This window comes from Nyctibius grandis, chromosome 4 (assembly GCF_013368605.1).
Source record: "Nyctibius grandis isolate bNycGra1 chromosome 4, bNycGra1.pri, whole genome shotgun sequence".
Lineage (NCBI taxonomy): Eukaryota > Metazoa > Chordata > Aves > Nyctibiiformes > Nyctibiidae > Nyctibius > Nyctibius grandis.
Genome location: NC_090661.1, coordinates 239972 through 258884, shown reverse-complemented (window position 1 = coordinate 258884; position 18913 = coordinate 239972). Strand labels below are relative to the sequence as shown.

The window sequence follows — 18913 nt, the reverse complement described above, 5'->3', positions numbered from 1 at the left end:
CTCGCCTGGCACCTTATTCACAGCGGGGAAGGGGGAGAGGGACCCTGCCCATCTTCTCCCCCCGCTGCCGGCCCCACAGCTCTCTGCCTCCATCCCCGCCGTGGGGCGGAGCGCTTCCAGCCCATATCCCAGACAAGTTTTTCCCTAAAAGTTTAGGCATGGCAGGAGGAGGAAAGAAAAAATCTCCATGTTTTTCTGGCCATACACCCTCTATCCCACCACCCAGCCCCATCCCCTCCCGCTCCAGGGAGCCCTGCAGCAGCAGCGCTGCCACATTTCGCTGGTGAGTTCCCACTCGATGCATCCCGCAGCCCAACCGTGCTGCGAGCGAGGGGCCTTCCCAGCCGAGACCACCCCGAGGGGCTGGGCTGGAGGTGTTGGTGCAAGAGACCCTGGCCCCGAGGCTCCGTCTCGTGTCGGCCTCTCGGGGTGATGGTCGCTTGGTTTCGAAGTCACCCCGTGGCTCCATTCCGAGGGTCCTCCCCGGGCGCTTGGCTCTCCCTCGGTCACGCCGGAGTCTGTGCCCCTCATCGCGGGAGGAAGGCTGGACATATAAAGCCCGTAGGCTCGTGAAACCCAGGCTGTTCCTCCCAGCTCCCAGCCAAGCCCCTCTGACAACCGCAGCCTGCGAGGGCTGTAATTTCTTGGGTTTATATATAGAGGAGACGAGGTCGTGCCAGAGACGGGGACTATATAAGGGGCCGCCCTGCCGCGCTCCCCAGCCAGGCTGGTGGGGCAGGAGAGCTGCGGGGTGCCCCTCACCGTGGCCATGGACACGTCCTACCCACGGGACGACCACAAGCGGGAGCGGGCCCCCGGCTCCCCGCCGCCCCGCGACCACCTCGTCTGGTCCATCTTCAACACCCTCTACATGAACATCTGCTGCCTGGGCTTCGTGGCGCTCGCCTTCTCCGTCAAGGTACGGGCGCCCAGCGGGGACGGGAGGCTGAAGGTTGGGGGGCACCTGGGAGCCCTCCCCGCGCTGGTGCCAAGGGATGGGCTCCCGGAGGAGGCTCGGAGCATCTGAGGTCCTGGAGTGGGGGGTGAGAGCCCAACAGCCTCACGAGGGTGTCACCTGCAACCAGCATCCCCTGGTAAAGCCCCCCCTGCTTCTCCTGCCCCCTATTAATGAGGCTGTGAGACCCCTCCCCAGACAACCACAGCCCCCACCACCCTGGGGTGCCACCGCCCGAGGACCGACTGCTTCTTCCTAGGAGGTGCTGGGGGGTCCGTGGTGCCCCCGGCCCCTCCACCTGCCCCGCAGGACTGGAACGGGGTGGAGAGAGGGGGAAAGCGAGGGCTGGAGCCAGCGAAACCCAACGGCAAAGAAAGTGGGGCTGGGGGGAGCAGGAGCGCGGAGCCAGCGGGCAGCCGGGGAAGGAGCGATGGGCGGATGGGTGGATGGATGGATGGGCACCCTCCCGGCTGGCGGGGAGCTGTGGGCAGCCAGGGAGGGCTAATTGTGGGCTAGGAGGGTGCCCAAGCCACGTAGGCAGGCGGGGGGGAGGCACGGGGGCAGCCCGGGCGCCGCTGCCCCGTCTCTCGGCCGTTGCAGGCGCGGGACCGGAGAGTGGCCGGGGACGTGGAGGCCGCCCGGCGCTTCAGCTCCAAGGCCAAGTGCTACAACACGCTGGCCACGGCCGGCAGCGTGCTGCTGCCGCTGGTGCTCGCCGCCCTCGTCGTCACCGGCGTCCTGCACCTCTCCAAGCTGGCCCAGGAGTCCGTCGGCTTCTTCACCTACCAGCTCAGCCCGAGCGACGACGAGGACCAGTGACCGGCAGGGAAGGGCTTGGAGAAACTCCTTCGCATCGCTGGTGGCCCCCCAAAAAGACCAGCCCCCCCCGGCTCCCTGCCACGCTGCTTGGGGCAGCTCTGTTATTTTTATTTACCCTGTTGATTTTTTTTTAACTCCCTTTACCCCCCGTGGAGCACAGCATCCCCCCGCCTCAGTGACGACTATTTAAATCATTAAACCATTTCACACCTTGCGAGTGCGTGTGCAGTGCGGGGGGGGTGCTGAAGGGACAATATCACTGCAGCCTTTTCGCTCTGACCCTGCTCTCTGCAGCCAGGAGAAGGAATGGTCTAGGTGACCCTTGGAGCCACCCCCCTAAACCAGCCATCGGGGCCCCACCTGCCAATGAGGAGGGGAAAGGAGCAGAGAAGTCCCTCGGCCCCGTGGGGACACACTCGAGCAGATGAGGTGTCACCCCCTCGCCGGGGGGCTGAGGACAGAGGGGACAAGCACAGGGTCCCTCCCCACTGCCCTCCCCGTGCCAGAGCCAGCTCCTTTTGGCAACTGGACTAAAAGGGTCCCTTTTGGGGGGGGGACACCCCTTTTAGTGCCACTGGGACCCGGCTCAGAGCTGGGCGTTACCCCCAGCCCCGCCAAACCCAGGCGCAGCCCCCAGGGCTGTTATGGGGCTGAGGGGACGGTGGGGTCCCTTTGTCCTGCCCTGCTGCCACAAACTGCCGCTAATTAGGGGGTGGGTGACGTCTGCCGAGGCCTAAGGGACAGCCAGCGTAATTATAAGGCGGAGGCTTCGCCTCTCCTCCTCCCCTGAGCGTTCCCACATGCTCCCGGCGCAGCGAGCGGCCGCAGGGCTTTTTATAAACCCTGTGGGATCCCGCCGGGATTCCTGGGGTTGGCTCAGAGGGGCAGGGAGGGCCTTCGCCCTCCGCTCGCTCTGCCCCAGCCAAGGCACCGAGACCACCCCGGACAGGGGGACGGAGCAGGGGAGGGGGCTGCAAGGAGGGGATCCCGGGCCACCCTGCCCCACGCTGCCCTGGCAGAGCTGCTCGTGACGGGGGTCAGCAGGGTCCGGGGGGTCCCGTGGCTGAACCTCTGCTGTGAGCCCCAGAGCGAGGGGGGGGCCAGGGGAAGGTGAGGACCCAGCCGGGACGTGCTGGGGGTTGGCACACGCAGGGGCTGCGCTCAATACGGATGCACCAGCCGAGGGCACGCTGATGAACGCAGGGGCTGGAAGCACAGACAGGCCCTGGGTGTTTCCAACTCACACAAAACAGTCGCTTTCAGGTTGGTTTCACTCTGCTGAGCGAGAGATGCCGAAGGCTCGTGAATGGGAGTGGGGGGCTCGGTGCCCCCGGCACGGACAGGGATGCCCAGCGTCCCTCGGAGCGGCTGCCAGCCCAGCCACGGCGAGAGCTGAGCCCACCCCACCTCCCCGGGCCACAAACACGCACAGTCCCACGGGGGCAAATGGTTTATGGCCCAGCACAGGACCCCCACCTGCCCCCTCTGCCCACACCCGCTCCCTCGTTCCTGCTGCTCAGGGGGTTCAAGGTGCCTCGGGGGGCGAGCGCTGGATCCAGCCAGCAGCTGTGGGGAAGGAGACGCTCTGCCCTGAAAAAACCACCCCACGTGAGGGGTCTCTCCCCACACTGTCCCTATTTGGGGGGCAGAGCGGGGCGGTGACACCGTACCTTCGCGCAGGGGGAACCGCCGCCCCGACGCCTCCAGCACGGCTTCCAGGGGAGACGCCGCGGGGCCCCGGGGACACTCGGTCACCTCCACCCTGATCTCTTCTCTGGTGACGGTGAACGTCAGCTTGTTGCCCAAGTAGGCGACGCCGGTGACTTCCAGCTCGTGGACGTCCTCAGGAAAGGCAGGGTCGAAGCGGAGGCCGGTCTTTGTGATCCTGGGAAGGCAGGAGCACGTCAGTGTGGGAGCAGAGGGTGGCCCCAAAGGAGCTTGGTGGGGTCAGCCACCCCCACCCAGCACAGCCTCGCGTGTCCCAGAGCCCTTGGTGTGTCCCAAGGATCCCTGGGCAGATCCCGGACACACCGATGAGGCAGCTCGTGCAGAGCTGATTCCACAGCCCAGCACCCCGAGGCGTCCCTGTCCCCCTCCCAGCTCCTCAGCTGGGCTCTGTGCTTCCCATTAGGTTGGATTGAACAAAAAGAACAAAAATTGTTATTTTTTTCCTCCAAGGCAGCTCCGTTCCCCACTCCAGCTCAGAGGGTGGCTTCAGCAGCAGCTATGCTGGCAGAACTTCGGAGACAGGGAGGGGAACGGGGCACGGGACCCCCAGGAGGCATTGCTACTGGAATCTGGTCACCTACGGGCACAGGCTCTGGGCCACGCTCTGGAACTGAGCTCCAGCCACGCGAGGAGCTCAGGAGGTGGCTGTCGTCGGGGTTTTTAGGACTCAAGCTCAGCTTCAGCCAAGGCACCGAGCAGCCAGTACCCGTTCCCACCCACCGCTGCTCCGAGAGCCGTATGGGGATGGTGGGAGCTCACCTCAGCCTGGCAGAGATGCCCCTGGAAGTGCTGCTGATTAAATCACGAGCCGCCCGGCCGCCAGCACTGCCCCTCTCCTCTAATTCCCCATCTCAGCACAGATGCACCCACACAGCTCGGCTCTCCCCCTCCGGGCTGGCGAGGTGACCCTTCAGAAACCCACGTGGGCTCTCGCCCCCACCAGTCTGAAGGGCTCCAAACCCAGCACTGCTGCACGGGCTCCTTCTCCGCAGGATAAACACCGAGCAAACAGCTCGAGCCCGCTCGCCAAGCCCTTACCCCAAGGCCAACAGGGCCCCTCTGGGTGTTTTAGCTTTGGATGAACACAGACAAGGTCACTGTTATCTCCTACTCAGATCTTGGCCATCATCTCCAGCCTGTTGAGTGGTCTCAACGCACCTGAGAGGACTCAAGGGAGGCTCAAGAGTGCAGAGGGCCCCAGCACACGCCAACGTGCCAGTGTCATCTCAACACCCATGGAAACCTGGCCAGAGCCCCAGAGCCCGTGGCTTGAGGCTGTGCTGAGAGGGGCCCGACCCGACACACCCACAGAGCACCCGAAGGCCTTGGAGCTTCGCAGAAGCTGAGATTATGGTTTTCACTTGTAGCTCACACCCAGCTCCACCAGAAACCGGTGGGTTTCTCAGCAGTTTCTGGCCACACACACCGAGTAAGAACATGTAGTTAGTGCTAGAAGAGTTCGCTGAAAATCAAAAGGCTTCTCAGCTTGATCCGCCCTCAATCAAACTAAGAACATGCTCAAGAGTCTGGTGCTTCAGGGTTGAAACCACCAGGCTGCTTTGAAATTATATGACCAGCTTAATGTTTTTTCTAAGATATTTTAACGTGGTGGCGACGCCAGCTGAGCGCTCCCCTCCCCAGAGGCTCCAGTTCATCCAGGATCGTTAACTGTTCGTTCGTTACCTGCTGGCAGCTTTGGAGGGTGCTCTGGGTGCTGCAAGTTCCTTTCTTTTTCATGAGTAAAACCACGTTGCTCCAGCTAAGCAGGAAGGTTTCAAGGGACATGTAGCTGATCAGAAATTAAACGAGACATAACATAGGTCTCACCTGAACCCAGTGTAGCCAAAGAGGACAGCTTGCAAGAATCCACCCATCCCCGTCAAGAAGTTCACAGCTCCTGACCCATCCGAGTTCTCCACCCAGACCTGTGCCAGCAAGAGGAAGAAATGCCTCAGCAGTTGCACTAGGACTCCTCACAGTTACGAGGGTTTGGATACGCTTATCATCGGCGCTGTCACCTATCTGGGCTGTTGCCACAACCACGGCCTGGTGCCCACCCTGGCACGAGGCGGTGGATGGGCTCTGATGGGTTTCCATCAGTACCATCACCTCCATGCCCGCTCCCAACAGGCAGAAGGAAGCCTGGGGTGAGCATGACACTGACCTGGGGGTTTGTACCCCCCGGTAGGAAGCAGACACCTCCCCACTGCTCTTTGAAAGCACGCAGGGGAGGGACAGAGAGTGCAACCACCCACCTCACTACGACAAGAACCCAACGACCTGGGGACCACAAGCGCAGTCAGCGTGGGCTCCAGTCCAGGTGACACCTCTCAGTGTGATGGGACCCACTTGGGAACACGAGGTGCTTGTCCCAGGGAAGCAGCTAACCTTGAAGGGCTCCGTGATGTTGCTGAAACACCTGCTCAGGTGGCTCTGGGCTCTCTGCACCTCCTTCAGCTCCAGCCAGCCCACCGCAAACATGCTCTGCAGGGGGGAAAAACGGCCTTTCACCAGCTGCCGCCTCCCCCAGGGGTGACAACACAGCAGGTCTGACAAATTGTGCCCGTGGATGGGGCCAGCAGTAACTATCTCAGATGGGAACAACGACCTCGCGGATGGATCCCACCGTAGGCTTTGCCCCTCTCCTCACCCAGGTCATGGCCGGCCCGTCCAGCTCGGTGACAGGTTCATACATCTCCAGGTCGTTCCTCCGCACTTCAGGGCTCATGGGGTGCATCAGTGGGAAGCCCAGCAGGACGACGTCCGCTTGCTTCACGGGCTCACCTGGGAGAGGTGTCAGCCAGCACCCGCGTGCCAGCGACCGGGGGCTGACCGTCTGTTTGGTCACGGGGAACACACCTGGCTCACCCCGAGCCATAAACTCGGAACAACAAACACCACATCCCCAGGGAAGGAGGGGGGGCTGCGGGGAGGACAACCCACGGCCGCCTCGCCGAGGGCAGAGCCGACCAGCAGCCTGCGGCGTGACCTCGGGGCTGTGTTTGGGGAAGCCGTGCCAAGGCAGGACGCTGGCACAGCCCCAATGTGATGGCACCCAGACTGGTGTCACCTAAACTTCAGGTGTAAAGGAGTAGCTCCCACCACCCCATGCACCCTGCCCTAAACTGGGAGAAAGGGGGCATTAAACTGGGAGAAAGGGGGCATTAAACTGGGAGAAAGGGGGCACTAAACTGGGAGAAAGGGGGCACTAAACTGGGAGAAAGGGGGCACTAAACTGGGAGAAAGGGGGCACTAAACTGGGAGAAAGGGGGCACTAAACTGGGAGAAAGGGGGCACTAAACTGGGAGAAAGGGGGCACTAAACTGGGAGAAAGGGGGCACTAAACTGGGAGAAAGGGGGCACTAAACTGGGAGAAAGGGGGCACTAAACTGGGAGAAAGGGGGCACTAAACTGGGAGAAAGAGGGCACTAAACTGGGAGAAAGGGGGCACTAAACTGGGCATGCACTTCCACTGGGACCAGCCCCTTCCCTTCCAGAGGGCCAGGGGTTGCTGGAAGGGCCACACAGGGCACTTGACCTTGGAAAGACAGACCTGTCAGCAGGTTCACAGCAAACATGCCACCCACAGCCCATCACTAAAAGCCTTTTCCAACTCTGTGTTCCCAGATTTCCTGATTTCATGAGCCCACTAATGAGAAATGATCCACCCAGAGCAGAAAACACACCTGCAAGCCGGGCTCTCCACACCAGCAACCCAAACGCTGGAGGTCTGTACTTTGGCCATCCATCCAGCTGCTGCTCCTGCCCTTGAACCACTCAGTCCCCACTTCTCTCAGGCTTACAGAGCGAGCAGAGGCCACCCCGAGGGTCTGCTGCCGCCTCCCCGCTCACCTGGGCTGTACCCGTCGTACTCGGGGTGGTATTTCTTCTCTGCATCAAAGGGCACTTTGACTTTCTTGGCACAGTCCACCCATTCCTCTGGCACGGGGACCAAGAAGTCCCGAGCAACATCAGCTGCAAAATTTAAGCTGAAAAGCAGCGAGGAACAATGTGTTATGTCAGGCACGGGTGGCTGTGACCCCCTCGGAGAGGGGAAGGGAGAAAGGGAACAGAAAGAACTCATGGAGCCACCACTGCAAAGAACCAGCTACTCTGAAAGAACATGGGTCAAAGTTTAAGCTTGGGGTAACAGCTTTCACCGCTGGAGACGGGAGGTTGTTCCTCCAGCTTTAGGTGTCTCCAGCTGGGTAATTGTAGAGACATCTCATAAAACACAGGGAGGGAAACCCTGCTGGGAAGTGAAATCCCTCTGAGTCTCATGTAGGCACCTGAAACGGGTCAGATGAACCGCCATGGACCCCCCGAACCAGGTCAGATGAACAACCACGGACCACCTACTTCTTTCTGCTGACTGTGAAAGCAGCTCAGAGAGAGGTATGAGAAGAGAGGAAACATGTACCCCCCACAGGAGCCCTGCCGCCTCCCACCCCTGCTAGGTGGGGAAGAAAAGAAGCACGCACGTTACCTCCGCTGGGCCACGGCGTTGGTGTAAACGGAGTTATCGACCTGGTAATGATACTCGTCAGGGGGCATGACACCTGGAGGGAGAGGAAGGGGACACTTCACACCGCAGCACAGCAGAGGTTTGGCGTGGCTTTGTGCTCCTCCCCAGGGGACCCCCTCCTGCCGCAGTGATGTCTCTCTGCACCTGACAGGATCCCACCCAACCTCGGTGCTCAACAGCAGAGAACACAAGTGGTGGTGGCTGTGAGGGAGAAACAACCTGGCTTACAGCCTTAGCCAACGGCAGCAGATACCTCAGCCTGAGGGCATCTCCCTCCCTTCACAGGCAAGAAAACCTTCAAAAGTCATTAATTCTTTCAAGTCATTCCATCAAGTCATTGATTGGGGCTGAGAGAAAAAACAACCGATACTGTGGCGTGGGCAGAAGCTGAGCACCTTGTTCTGTGCTCACACGGACACAAACCCCATCTGTGGGATATTCCAGAGGGCAGGAGGCTGAAGAGCCCGTGCACCCCCACCCAGGTCTGGCTGGAGGGGCTCCGAGCCTCTGGTCACAGACCCCTTCCCTACTAACAGGTCTGGCAGTGGCAGAAGTACCTCTGATGTGGTAGCACTGCTCCTGCTCACTCCACACCATCCTGCTGCACCAGTACTGGGCCACGGCACCCACCAGCTGCCAGCCGCCATCCTCCCTGAACAGCTTCTGGTCCTGGAGGGAGCCAAAGCCAGAGACAAAGAGGGACGTGAGGGAGACTCACCCAGGCCCAAACTCAGCAGGAGGACAGGAGCTCCGAGGAGATGGACGTAGCAGGAGAAAAGGTCAGAAAACTGGCCTGGATTGAGGCAAGAGGATGCTGAGCCACCCACGAGGAGCAAGGACAGAGGAGGCTGAAGAAGGGACCATGAGGTGCTACCAGCAGTTCTGGCAGGAGCAGACAGCAGCAGAGCTTCTCTGGGAAGGGACAGTGACAGTCAGCAGACGCCCTGCAGGCCACCGGGCTGCCCAGGTGGCACACGCTCCCTTTACCTGCGTGGTGCGATAATACTGCTCAAAGGCCATCAGAACGTCCCCCGTGACGTGGATTTCTTGGGCTCCATAGATCTCCTCAGGGCAGACTTCCCGGCCCGTGGCTGCGCTCTCCCACGGGAACTTAGCACCCTGCCAGGAGAAGACATCCACGAGGCAGCTGAGCACAACGTCCTGGGATGCTCTCCCCAGCCCACCACCCGCGGGCCGTGCCCTGCTCACAGCCCCTGGCTAAAACCAGAGGCTGGGAGGACGAGAAAAGCCCTGGGTGACCAGGGTCTCCTGGGTGACCTGGGTCTCCTCCTGGGTGACCTCCCAGTGCCCCCAGCCCAGCGTCTCCATCCCCACCTTGTAGCCTTGCTCCTGCGCGTTGCATAAGGCCCCTCCCAGCGTGCGAACGCGGTACTCCAGGATGGCTCGGGCAGCTTCGGGGTAGAACAGCAGAATGTTCGGGAACATCCAGGTGTCCTGGAAACACCCAAGCAAGGCACGAGGGTGGGATGGGCCGGGGGAGCACCCAAACGCTCCCACCAGTTTCACCCTTCGGGTCCGCCCCCACCCCAAATGCTCTGACCGTGATTTTGCTACTACTCAAAGGTGCTGTCCCGTGGGCTCGTTAACAGGGACAAACCCACCAGGGACTGCTGCTGCCCACGCCTGCTACTCTTTGGTATCTCACTAGGATGATCTCAGCAGGGCCTCCCACCATGCAAGAGAAGGGAGGCAGGGGTCCTCCCAAAGCCAGAGGCTCTGGAGATGCTCAAAACCACACGCATCACCAGGAAAAAAGAATCCCAGAATCAATGAGGTTGGCAGAGCCCTCTGGGCTCATCGAGTCCAACCATTGCCCTGACACCACCATGGCAACTAGACCAGGGCACTAAGTGCCATGTCCAGGCTTTTCTTAAACCCCTCCAGAGATGGTGACTCCACCACCTCCCTGGGCAGCCCCTTCCGATGGCTAATGACCCTTGCTGAGAAGAAATGCTTCCTAATGTCCAACCTGAACTTGTTGGTCTCCAACAAGAGGCTGGTGCCAAGGTCCCCCTGCCTGGGGGTGAGGAGGGGGCCGTGGGGGTACAAAGCCCCAGGCTCCCAGCGAGCACAGCCTGCACCCACCTGATCCCAGAAGACGTGTCCCCAGTAGTCCTCGCCCCGCGTGCCGTTGGACAGGCCGCCGGGGCTGATGCCGTGGAAGGGGAAGGCCGGGCTGTCCCGGGGGGGGATGGCGCTCAGCAGGTAGTACAGGCACCCGCGCAGGGCCCGCCGCAGGGACAGGGGCCCGGCCAGCTCCACGCCGCAGCCCCGCCACAGCGCGGCCCAGGCGCGGGCGTGGGAGGCGTGCAGGGCGCCCGCGGCCACCAGGGCCAGCCCGTGGCTGTAGCTCCGCTTCGCCTCCTCCTCGCTCTCGGCCACGGCCGTCAGGAACTCCCAGCACCGCTCCCGCTCCTCCCCACGCAGCGTCAGAGCTCGGGGCACGGGAGTCCAGAGCATGTGCACGGTGGGACAGGGCCCCCCCTCCACCTCGGGGACCAGCGTCTTCCCGAAGATGTAGCTGTGGGAGACGGGGAAGGGAGGGTGGAGTGGTGGGACTCCACGCGTGCCCACCCATGCAGAGGGGACCTCCCCCCAGCAGAGCACCAGGCTCCCGCTCCCACCCGGGGTGGAAGCTCCCTCAGCTGCCATCCCACCTCCAAAGCACGGGGGACTGGAATTCATGACGACTGGTCCCCAATGCCAGCAAGCGATTGTCAGAGGTCATCTCCTCCAAGCTCACCATCTGCCCCAAACTCATTCCTTTGTGATCACATTGAGCCCCTGGGGCCTTTGCTACATGTCAGTGTAAGTACTAATTGTGTTGTAATTAATAAAAACGTTTCTATACTTGTTTTTTTCCCTATATCTCCCAGGAAGAAGCAGGTTTGCACAAGCCTCCACCCTACGTCCCATCTCAGTCTAGCTCTAGCCTTCTGCAGTCTGTTTCCTACCGGTGAGCAGGACAGCGTGCAGCGGCCCGTGAAGGGTGTGTTGAGGGCAAGGTCCCCCCGTGACCCAAACTCACTGTGCTCCCTGGAAGTCTGGTCCTTGCCTCAGCTCCAAGTCCTGGCTCTTCGGCACGAAGTGGGTCTGGAGCTGGACCGTGATGGGCTGGGTGGTGGGAGCCGAGCGGCGGATGGTGATGCTGAAGGCCATCAGGTGGACAAGGGAATGGTGGGCATAGAGCTGGTGGGTGGCTGCATAGTCAGCTGACTGCAGCACGTGGCTGAAGGTTCCTGCGAGCACAACGAGAGCCGTCAGCCTTTTGAACCATCACAGCCCGATGTTCTGCCCCAGACTCCCAGCTCTGCTCTATCTACTGGTTCCTACTGGCCAAGGAACCGCCTTTCCCAGGTCCAGACCCAAACACAGCTTTTGGTTGGACAACACTTAACACACCGAGCCTGGCCGAGCCGCTGAGGGATGATTTGGGCTATAAAACATTTTATCAGGCTTCATGATTAACGTGTTTGCTGAGCCTGGCTCCAGCAGGGACTGAGACACACTGAAAATCGCTCATTCTCAGCAGAAAGGGGAATTTTCCACCTGCTCCAACATGACTTCAGAGGAACAACACCCCGCAAGCGAGCGGAGAACGGGGAGAAGGAAGATGTGACCTCGTGGAAGAGGCAACGCAGGCAAAGGGGCTTTTAGCTTCCAGAGGAGGGTCACCAGCAGCTAGAGGGGAGGAGCGACGGGTGCCCGAGATGAGGACGGGGAGGCTCCCGCCCGCGCTCTGCCCCTTACCCGTGCGGGTGTCCAGGGTGAAGGTCTCCGCCAGGCCGCCCGCGCCGGGCACCGCCATCCGGACGTTGACGGGGCTGGGGATGTCGGCGCGGTGCGTGTCCCCCGCCGCCCCGTTGTACACGCCGTTGGCGTGGAGGATGTCCCGGTACACGCGGGTGCCCAGGTAGGCGTTGGTCACTGTGGCCAGCAGCCGCGGGTCGGTGGGCAGGGAAGTGGTGGTGAACACGGCGGGGTCCTCCTCGCCATCGGCCATCCTCACCAGCTCGGGCTGCAGGACAAGGACAGAGTCAGGCACGAGGGCTGAGGGGACAGAGCTGGGGCGGGCTGAGCGTGGCCCAAAGCAGGGGCTGCTTCTCTCCAGCCTTCCCGGAACATCCCTCACCCACCTCCACCCTCGGTAGTACGTTCCCAGGGTCTCCCTTGCTTTTAGTCTCCCTCCTGATCACCACCAGCCCTTTTCCTCCATCCCAGCTTCCCTCCCAGTGCCTGGGCTGCTCGTCCCCCCCTTCGCAGCTCCCCTCGTCCCTCCGGGCCCCGGCCGTCCCCCAGCCCAGCACGCAGCTCCTCCAGCCCACCCAAACCTCACTGACTCTCCAGCTTTGTCCCTTCTCCCATTCCCCCCTGCTTCCTCTTCCTCTGCCCTCTCCACAACAGCATCTCACCAGTGTCTGCCTATACAACACAGCCACCTTCCTCCTTTCCTTCCTCTTCCTCCCAGCGCTATTCAGTGACACAACTAAACATCCTCCCCCCATCTCCCAGCACCCCTGTGCTCCCCCATCTCTAGCTCAGCGTCAGTTACTGCCTTGCTGGGGCAGCAGCTTTCTATTTCGCTGGTGTATATACAAATATATAAAAAGATACATATAATATATGGACATAAATAAATATATACATACATAAATATATATATTAGATATACAAACACATATAAAGTGCACCTTACACAAGGGAGCTGTAGCTGGCACCTGGCCATGCTGAGCACCAGATCCCAGTCCCAGCCCCAGCCAGGCTGGCAGCCCCCAAAACCCCTCCCGACAGCAGCCGGCCGCTCTCAGGGAGGGGTTGGGCTCGGTTTCCTCACGTCAGGCAGTGCCTGAGATTGAACTGGGAGAAAAACCCTCCTCCTGCCTTCAGGAAAGTTAAAAAAAACCCAGGAAAGGGGTGTGGGAAGCGCAGAGGGTCTTGCCTTTGGTGGGGGGCCAACGCGGGCGCTGCCGTGCAGGGGAGGCTGCTCCCGCGCGGGGAAGGACGGAAGTCACCAGCTGGGAAAGAAGGAAGGAAACTACTTTTTTTTTTTCCCCCTCCTTAAAAACACAATAATAATAAAAAAATAAATCTTGCCCTGAAGGTGTTTGCCCAGCTGAGCTCTCTGCCCGCGGCGCGGGGCACAGCGGTGCCGGGGCTGCTGGGGAAGGAGGAACCGGGAGGGAAAAACCAGCCCCTGGTGATTGATCATCCAGAAGGCACGTGAGAGGCACAGCTGCAGGCCTGTCCCCTTGGGGCTGTGGCAGGGGGAGCAGCACAGACCCCTCCGCAGCAGGATCCACGTGCCACCGCTGCCCTTTGTCCCCAGACCTGCCTGGAGCTGGCAGGGCTCCCGCTGCCTCGTGTCACAGACGAGCTGAACAGCAGCTCCCACAACCACCCTGTGTCTCCTCTGCCCCAACGCCTTTCCTGCTCCCTTCCCCACGCCACGAGCTGGTGCCCAGGGAGGAGGATTCCCAGTGAACAACGCAGCGTCCACAGGACAGACACCACGCGTCTGTCCTCTCTCTGTAAACCCACAGAAAAGCCAACGTCCAGCTCGAGCGAAGCCACCAGCAGCGTTAAGGAAGGGAAAATGTGTTTCCTCGCTCCAGGAGCAGCGTCAGCACAGCCCTTCCTCACAGCAAGCCTAAACCTCCTCCAACCCTGCCGCAGCCTTCTCCAAGTAGCTCGTCTCGCTGCGACCATCACAGAGTTCCTGAAGGCTTTTCTCCCTTGTTCCCCTGCACAGTGTGACTTTCGCCTGCCTAAGTCAGGGCACAGACGAGTTTCCCTAAGAATTTCAGGGGCAATCCCTTAACCACATCTGCCCTTTACCACCAGCTGCCTCTCCAGCTTCTCAAGGACTTTACTTGGTCCTTTAGCTCCTGTTCAAAACAGAATCTGCAAGGCTTTACTGTTCAACAACGAGACCATTCTCCCAGCACTCAGAAAACACAAGGGAGCCTTTCAGAGCTGCCCTGATCAACGGGGTCACTCCTGCTGTCACCCCCGTTAACCCCAGCACTGCTCCTCACCACCAGCTTCTGCCCCAGAGGAGCAGCCTGACCTACAGGAGCAAAGGGAGGTTCCTAGGCAGGGTCTGAGGAAGGGAGTGAGGCACAGGAACGCTCCCCCTCTTTCACACCCCAAAGGCTGCCCACAGGAGGGCTGGTGGCCAGAGGGGATGGGGGACGCCTGCTCTGGTGCTAGCACAGGGCAGACCATGCCACTGGTACCTACGGGAGCTGCAGCTCTCGCTTGAGTAGATCCTGAGCAGCCAGGTCCTGGATCAGCTGGTCTGGACTAACAGAAAGAGCTGGAACCACACACAGCCCGTGGGCAGCGGGGGCAGGACAGGGAGGGAGGGGGCTGCTGCCTGGATGCTTCCTCCTGACGAGGAGGAGACAGAGCAGCGGCTCCCAGCGACGCGCAGGTCGGTATCATTGTGTAATCAGAGTACCAAAGTAATCATTTTATCACTGAAAGCAGCACAAGAGCAGGGAACCCCCGGGACACCCTCTGGACAGCCAGCTGCGAGCAGCAGCTCCGAGTAAGGGATCCTGTTACTGCTTCTACATTTCAGCAGTCGCCTCACCAGCAAACACGTGCTTGACCAGTCACTGTTTTACCTTAAAAACTGCTGTTTTTAAAGGTAAAAGCCTGAACCCCCCCGAGGCAGCTGCTCTGGAAAAGAGCTGACCCCCTTCTGAAGCCAAGGCCCCACTTCACCTCTCAGAAGAGCTGCTGCGACCACAAAGCCCCAGGAGCTGCAGGAGAGTCGGGGAGAGGCTGGTGGCATTCCCAGCTGAGGGAAGGAGAACCCCGAGCAGGTCCGTACAGATCCTGGCCAGGTTTCCGCAGAGCTGCTGGAAGGGAGAGGACAGAGGGGGGTTATTCAGTGAAGCGGGGACGTGCTGCATTCAAAAGGCCACCACCACAGGTGGGACACAGAATCCCAGAGTCAATCAGGCTGGAAGAGCCCTCTGGGCTCATCGAGTCCAACCATTGCCCTGACACCACCATGGCAACTAGACCAGGGCACTAAGTGCCATGTCCAGGCTTTTCTTAAACCCCTCCAGAGATGGTGACTCCACCACCTCCCTGGGCAGGTCCTTGCAAAACCTCGGCATCAGGCTGAGGTCCTGCACCCTGCAGCCAGGCAGAGGTCAGGCACCACATCTGCCACAGCTCAAAAAATAGTACATTGTGCTTTGAGTGTTATAAATTTTAAAAAACCCAAGAGAAGACAACATCTCCTCTGCAGCAGAGCATCCAGGGAGGGCACACCTTGCCGGCTGGGGACACGGCTTTGCCCTCGGAGGTGTGGGGAGTTGGGTGCTGCTGGAGGGGAAAAAAATAAATGCTTAAGGGAAGAAAAAAAAAATTTAGTAGTGAGCAATTTGTGAAAATCTTTGCAGGGTTTTGCACTGCCATGCCCTTGGGAGAGCGGCAGGCCCCGCGCCGAGGGGTGGCACAGGGGCGGTGGCACAGTGACGGTGGCAGCAGTGACGGGCTGGGCAGCTGCAGCCCGCAGTGACAGCAGCGTGCTCGCCCTGCTGCCATGTGGGGCTTCCAGCGGGGGTCCCGGCTGCTGGCCGCCGTGCTGCGGGCCCCGCGGGTCCCCCGGGCACCCTTCAAATCCAAGCCACCCGAACACCCGCTCTCTGCTGCTGTGAGTAGCTTGGGGGGGGCTGAAAAGGCGGGGGGACACTTGGTGCCAGGGACGCCCTGGTCGGAGGGGCACAAACCCCTCTGCGTTACAGCCACGTTATTGTTGTTGGGGGTGAGAGCAAAAGGGGAGGGGGGGACAAGGAGGAAAGGTGCCCCCAGAGCAGCACACGCTCCGGACGGCACCCCACAGCCGGGTGTGAGCCCTTCTCCCCCCTCTTCGGGCTCTTGCTTCCATTTTATTTGATCCTTTCAGCCCCTTTTTTAACCTCTGGGGTTTAGGGTTCCTGCTGGGGGTCCCCTGCAGCCCAGGGTGCCCCCAGGGAGGCTAAGCCACGGGGCAGCCCGAGGACCTCGGGGAGGGGGCGGCAGTGGCACCGACAGTCCCTCAAGGCACCCTGCCAGCACAGAGACAGACCTGAGCCCCGACCCCCCCTTTCACGGGACACTCACCCCAAAGCAGGTGTCCCCGCGGGCAAGGACGGGGTCTGCGGCACGGCAGAGCCACAGCGTGTAGGTCTCTCGTCATTCCTCCCTCTGGGGATGATCCCCACGGAAACAGGAGCTGCTCCAGCTGCGGGGACCCTCCTGGGCTGGGCAAAAGGAGCTTGGAAAAAGGAGCTTTTCACCAGAACTCCGGGCTGGCTTTCACCTCCGCCCCCTGCGTGGGGAGCTCACCCGCTGCTGCCTTCCCAGGGTCTGCAGCAAAGAGCTTCACCAGCCTGAAGAGTCTTTTTCTAGTCAAATAAAAAAAGAAATAAAGGTGACAGTGCAAGGGGTTAAGTGCTGCCCTGGTACACCAGAAATACACGCGGCTGCTGCTGGCTGCAACTCACACCCCGAAGGCATTTGAAGGTCAGGGGCAGCTGCTTCTGGAAGCGCCGCGAGCCCGAGCCTGGCTGCTGACTGAAGGTCACCAGTGGCTCCGAGTTCCCAGGGGGTGTCATGACAAACACCCAGCGACAGAAGCAAACCCAGAGAGCCACCAGCTTGGGCCACGGCGGGTAGAAAGCGCTGTGCTTGCCCACACCTCCCTCCCACAGCCCCAGGGTGGGGCTGGAGAGGGCAAGGAGTATGGGCAAGCATCAGACACAGAACCGTCCCCAGAACCCCCCAGACAAGGCGGCCGTCGCATCCCACCAACTCCTCTGTCTCCTCTCCCGCTGGCAGGAGCAAGTGATCGCGTTTTCCGTGATGACCACGTGCTTCCTGCTGCCCACAGCCTGGATCCTGGCGCACATAGAGCACTACAAGAGCAGATCGGATTAAGAAGTGGCAAGAACCACCTGCACTCCCTTAAGAGCAGAAGCCTGAGAAGGCCACAGAACAGACCTTCACCGGGAAGGAACCCTCCGAGTTTGTTCATTAAAATTCACATTAGCATTAAGCATAATGGCTTGTTGGTTTTACTTCAACCACGTGCTTGCTCGCAGGGGAACGGAGCTGTGATGTGCTGCGGGGCAGCACGCTGGCCTGGAGGCAGCATCCCTCCCTCGGCCTGCAGCAGGCTCTGGCACCGAGGCGTATTTCCCATCCAGCTTTTACCTTGGGCAGCTGCAGCGAAGCACCAGGCTGGTACCAAGGAACCACTCGCAGCACTAGCAAGGAAGCAAAAATCAAGGTAAATTCCTAGCAAGGAAATCCTCAGAGGCTGTAAGTGACATTTAAAAGGGTCTGGGTGCGGCACGCCTGACTTCCCTTCCTGCAGGAAGGGCCTCTCCACCCCCCAAACACACCCCATTTCCTAAGTGATTTGTTAGGGAAGCAGCCAGCCAGCACGTGCTCCCACACAGGAACGTTTGGGTAGCAAATACCTACAGACACCTCGGGAAAACCTCTGAACTGTCACAGTTGCCTTAGGCAGCAGATCCTCACACACGCCTCAGTGAGCTGCTCAAAAACGTACGCACCCACGAGCAGCCCCCACGGGACACGAGGGCTGTCAAGATGCTCTGGAGGAGACTCCAGGGCCGTGTCACCTGTAACACCTTGGGTTGTTGGTACTCACCCAAGGCGACAGCAGCCCCACGACGCGTCAGCTTTGCCGCACGGTCGGCGTTTTGTGTGCTCCCAGCACGGACTGACAGGACACGACTGAGGAGGTTGTACTTTTTAAAGACTTTTGTACTTTTTAAAGCCTTTTTCCCGTCCTCAGCTGTGAAATGAACGTTTTCCTGATCAGAACGTTCATCCCCTCCACGTGCTTGTGTCAAACTGCCCGTGATGAACTAAAGGAGCCAGGCCGTGAGCTGGGCGATGTGCTCGACTCCAGATGGGGGGAAGGACAGTAAATCGCAACTTGCCTGCGCTAATTAGCGCTAATCAGAGACCAGCAGAGCGCTGAGCAGTGCCTGGGGTGGGGGGAGGCCTCACAGCCCGGCTGCACCAGCCAGGCTGGAGGGACCATGAGAGCCGCATTGTGCAGCAGTCGCACATCTGGCCTCACCCTCCTCTCCCCTCCTCATCCTCGGCATAACAAGCCTTGTTACAGACATAGCACATATGACCCAGCCCCACCACAAATCTGGCCTTTAGAAGTTTCTTTTTGGGAGGACGAGAACTCCAGCTAAGGGACAGGCTGGGACCTCTCTCCCCTCCAGGCAGGGACACCTCCTCGGTGAGGATCATGCCTCCAGCTCCTTCAGATGACACCTGGGTGGATTATCAACACAGCATGGTTAGTACTTGACTAGTCAGGATATTCAGTGCTGATGCACTAAGTGTATCCATCAACAGCGAGCACGAACATGTTATTCCTGCCACCTGAATAAAACATCTACCCAACATTTCACTGTCCCAGTGAAAGTCCTGGACAAGGCTCCGATACAGGCCAACGCTGACTCTGGGAGGCGGCTGCACACGCAATCCTTTGGACATAAACCACTGACCAAGTCTGGGAGCAGGACTGGATCCAGCTGTGCCTGGACTCCTCTCCGAGGAGCTCAGAAAGCAAGGGGGTCCTTCCCGCACCTCGGGACTCCAGGGGAGGGCTCTCCCCAGCCACCTCACACTCGTTACCCCTCTTAGCACCACAGCACGCTCCTGTGACACCAGGAACGAGCGCTGGAAAACAAGATGAAGCACGAACTAGGGGAAGTCAAACTGCACAACACAGGAGGAGAAAACAACGGGGTCCAACGCACGCTCCAAGAGCTGAACAAACAAGGGCAGAGCAAAACTGATGGGCTGGACGGGGC

General features: G+C 60.2%; 2 protein-coding genes and 1 long non-coding RNA gene across 10 annotated transcripts; 2 read left to right on the top strand and 1 right to left on the bottom strand.

Moving 5' to 3' along the window:
- The first annotated feature begins 93 nt into the window (after positions 1-93).
- On the top strand, positions 94-1982 carry IFITM5 (interferon induced transmembrane protein 5). The gene is made up of 2 exons (XM_068397840.1): positions 94-919; positions 1556-1982. Exons 1-2 carry the CDS (start codon positions 770-772, stop codon positions 1772-1774), a joined length of 369 nt encoding a protein of 122 aa, XP_068253941.1. The 5' UTR covers positions 94-769; the 3' UTR covers positions 1775-1982.
- PGGHG (protein-glucosylgalactosylhydroxylysine glucosidase) lies at positions 234-17303 on the bottom strand. 8 transcript variants are annotated; one of them, XM_068397721.1, is made up of 16 exons: positions 16170-17243; positions 14778-14914; positions 11799-12066; positions 11077-11287; positions 10134-10569; positions 9363-9482; positions 9015-9146; positions 8585-8696; positions 7989-8061; positions 7355-7491; positions 6153-6286; positions 5891-5986; positions 5330-5427; positions 3445-3659; positions 3251-3364; positions 234-1075 (listed from the first exon to the last, which is right to left on the bottom strand). In XM_068397721.1, the coding sequence occupies exons 3-15, from the start codon at positions 12049-12051 to the stop codon at positions 3300-3302; spliced, it is 2082 nt and encodes a 693-aa protein (XP_068253822.1). In that variant the 5' UTR covers positions 12052-12066; positions 14778-14914; positions 16170-17243; the 3' UTR covers positions 234-1075; positions 3251-3299. The 8 variants fall into 8 exon arrangements, with proteins under 8 accessions (XP_068253822.1, XP_068253816.1, XP_068253820.1 ...); XM_068397715.1 differs by adding an exon at positions 17262-17303 and having other exon boundaries at positions 234-3659; positions 16170-16453; XM_068397719.1 differs by having other exon boundaries at positions 3251-3659.
- Positions 15498-17103, top strand: LOC137662004 (uncharacterized). The gene is made up of 2 exons (XR_011047930.1): positions 15498-15720; positions 16887-17103. It is a non-coding gene; the product is annotated as an uncharacterized lncRNA (long non-coding RNA).
- Positions 17304-18913: the final 1610 nt, after the last annotated feature.

Bases quoted from the DNA above. Each gene is read 5' to 3' on its own strand.
- PGGHG (XM_068397715.1), bottom strand. From the start codon at position 12,051: ATGGCCGATGGCGAGGAGGACCCCGCCGTGTTCACCACCACTTCCCTG. The intron at 10,570-11,076 runs GTGAGTTTGGGT...CGTCTCCCACAG, and splicing joins CCAGACTTCCAGGGAGCACA to CTACATCTTCGGGAAGACGC. The intron at 5,987-6,152 runs GTGAGGAGAGGG...TCCCCCCTGCAG, and splicing joins ACGGGCCGGCCATGACCTGG to AGCATGTTTGCGGTGGGCTG.
- IFITM5 (XM_068397840.1), top strand. From the start codon at position 770: ATGGACACGTCCTACCCACGGGACGACCACAAGCGGGAGCGGGCCCCC. The intron at 920-1,555 runs GTACGGGCGCCC...CGGCCGTTGCAG, and splicing joins CGCTCGCCTTCTCCGTCAAG to GCGCGGGACCGGAGAGTGGC.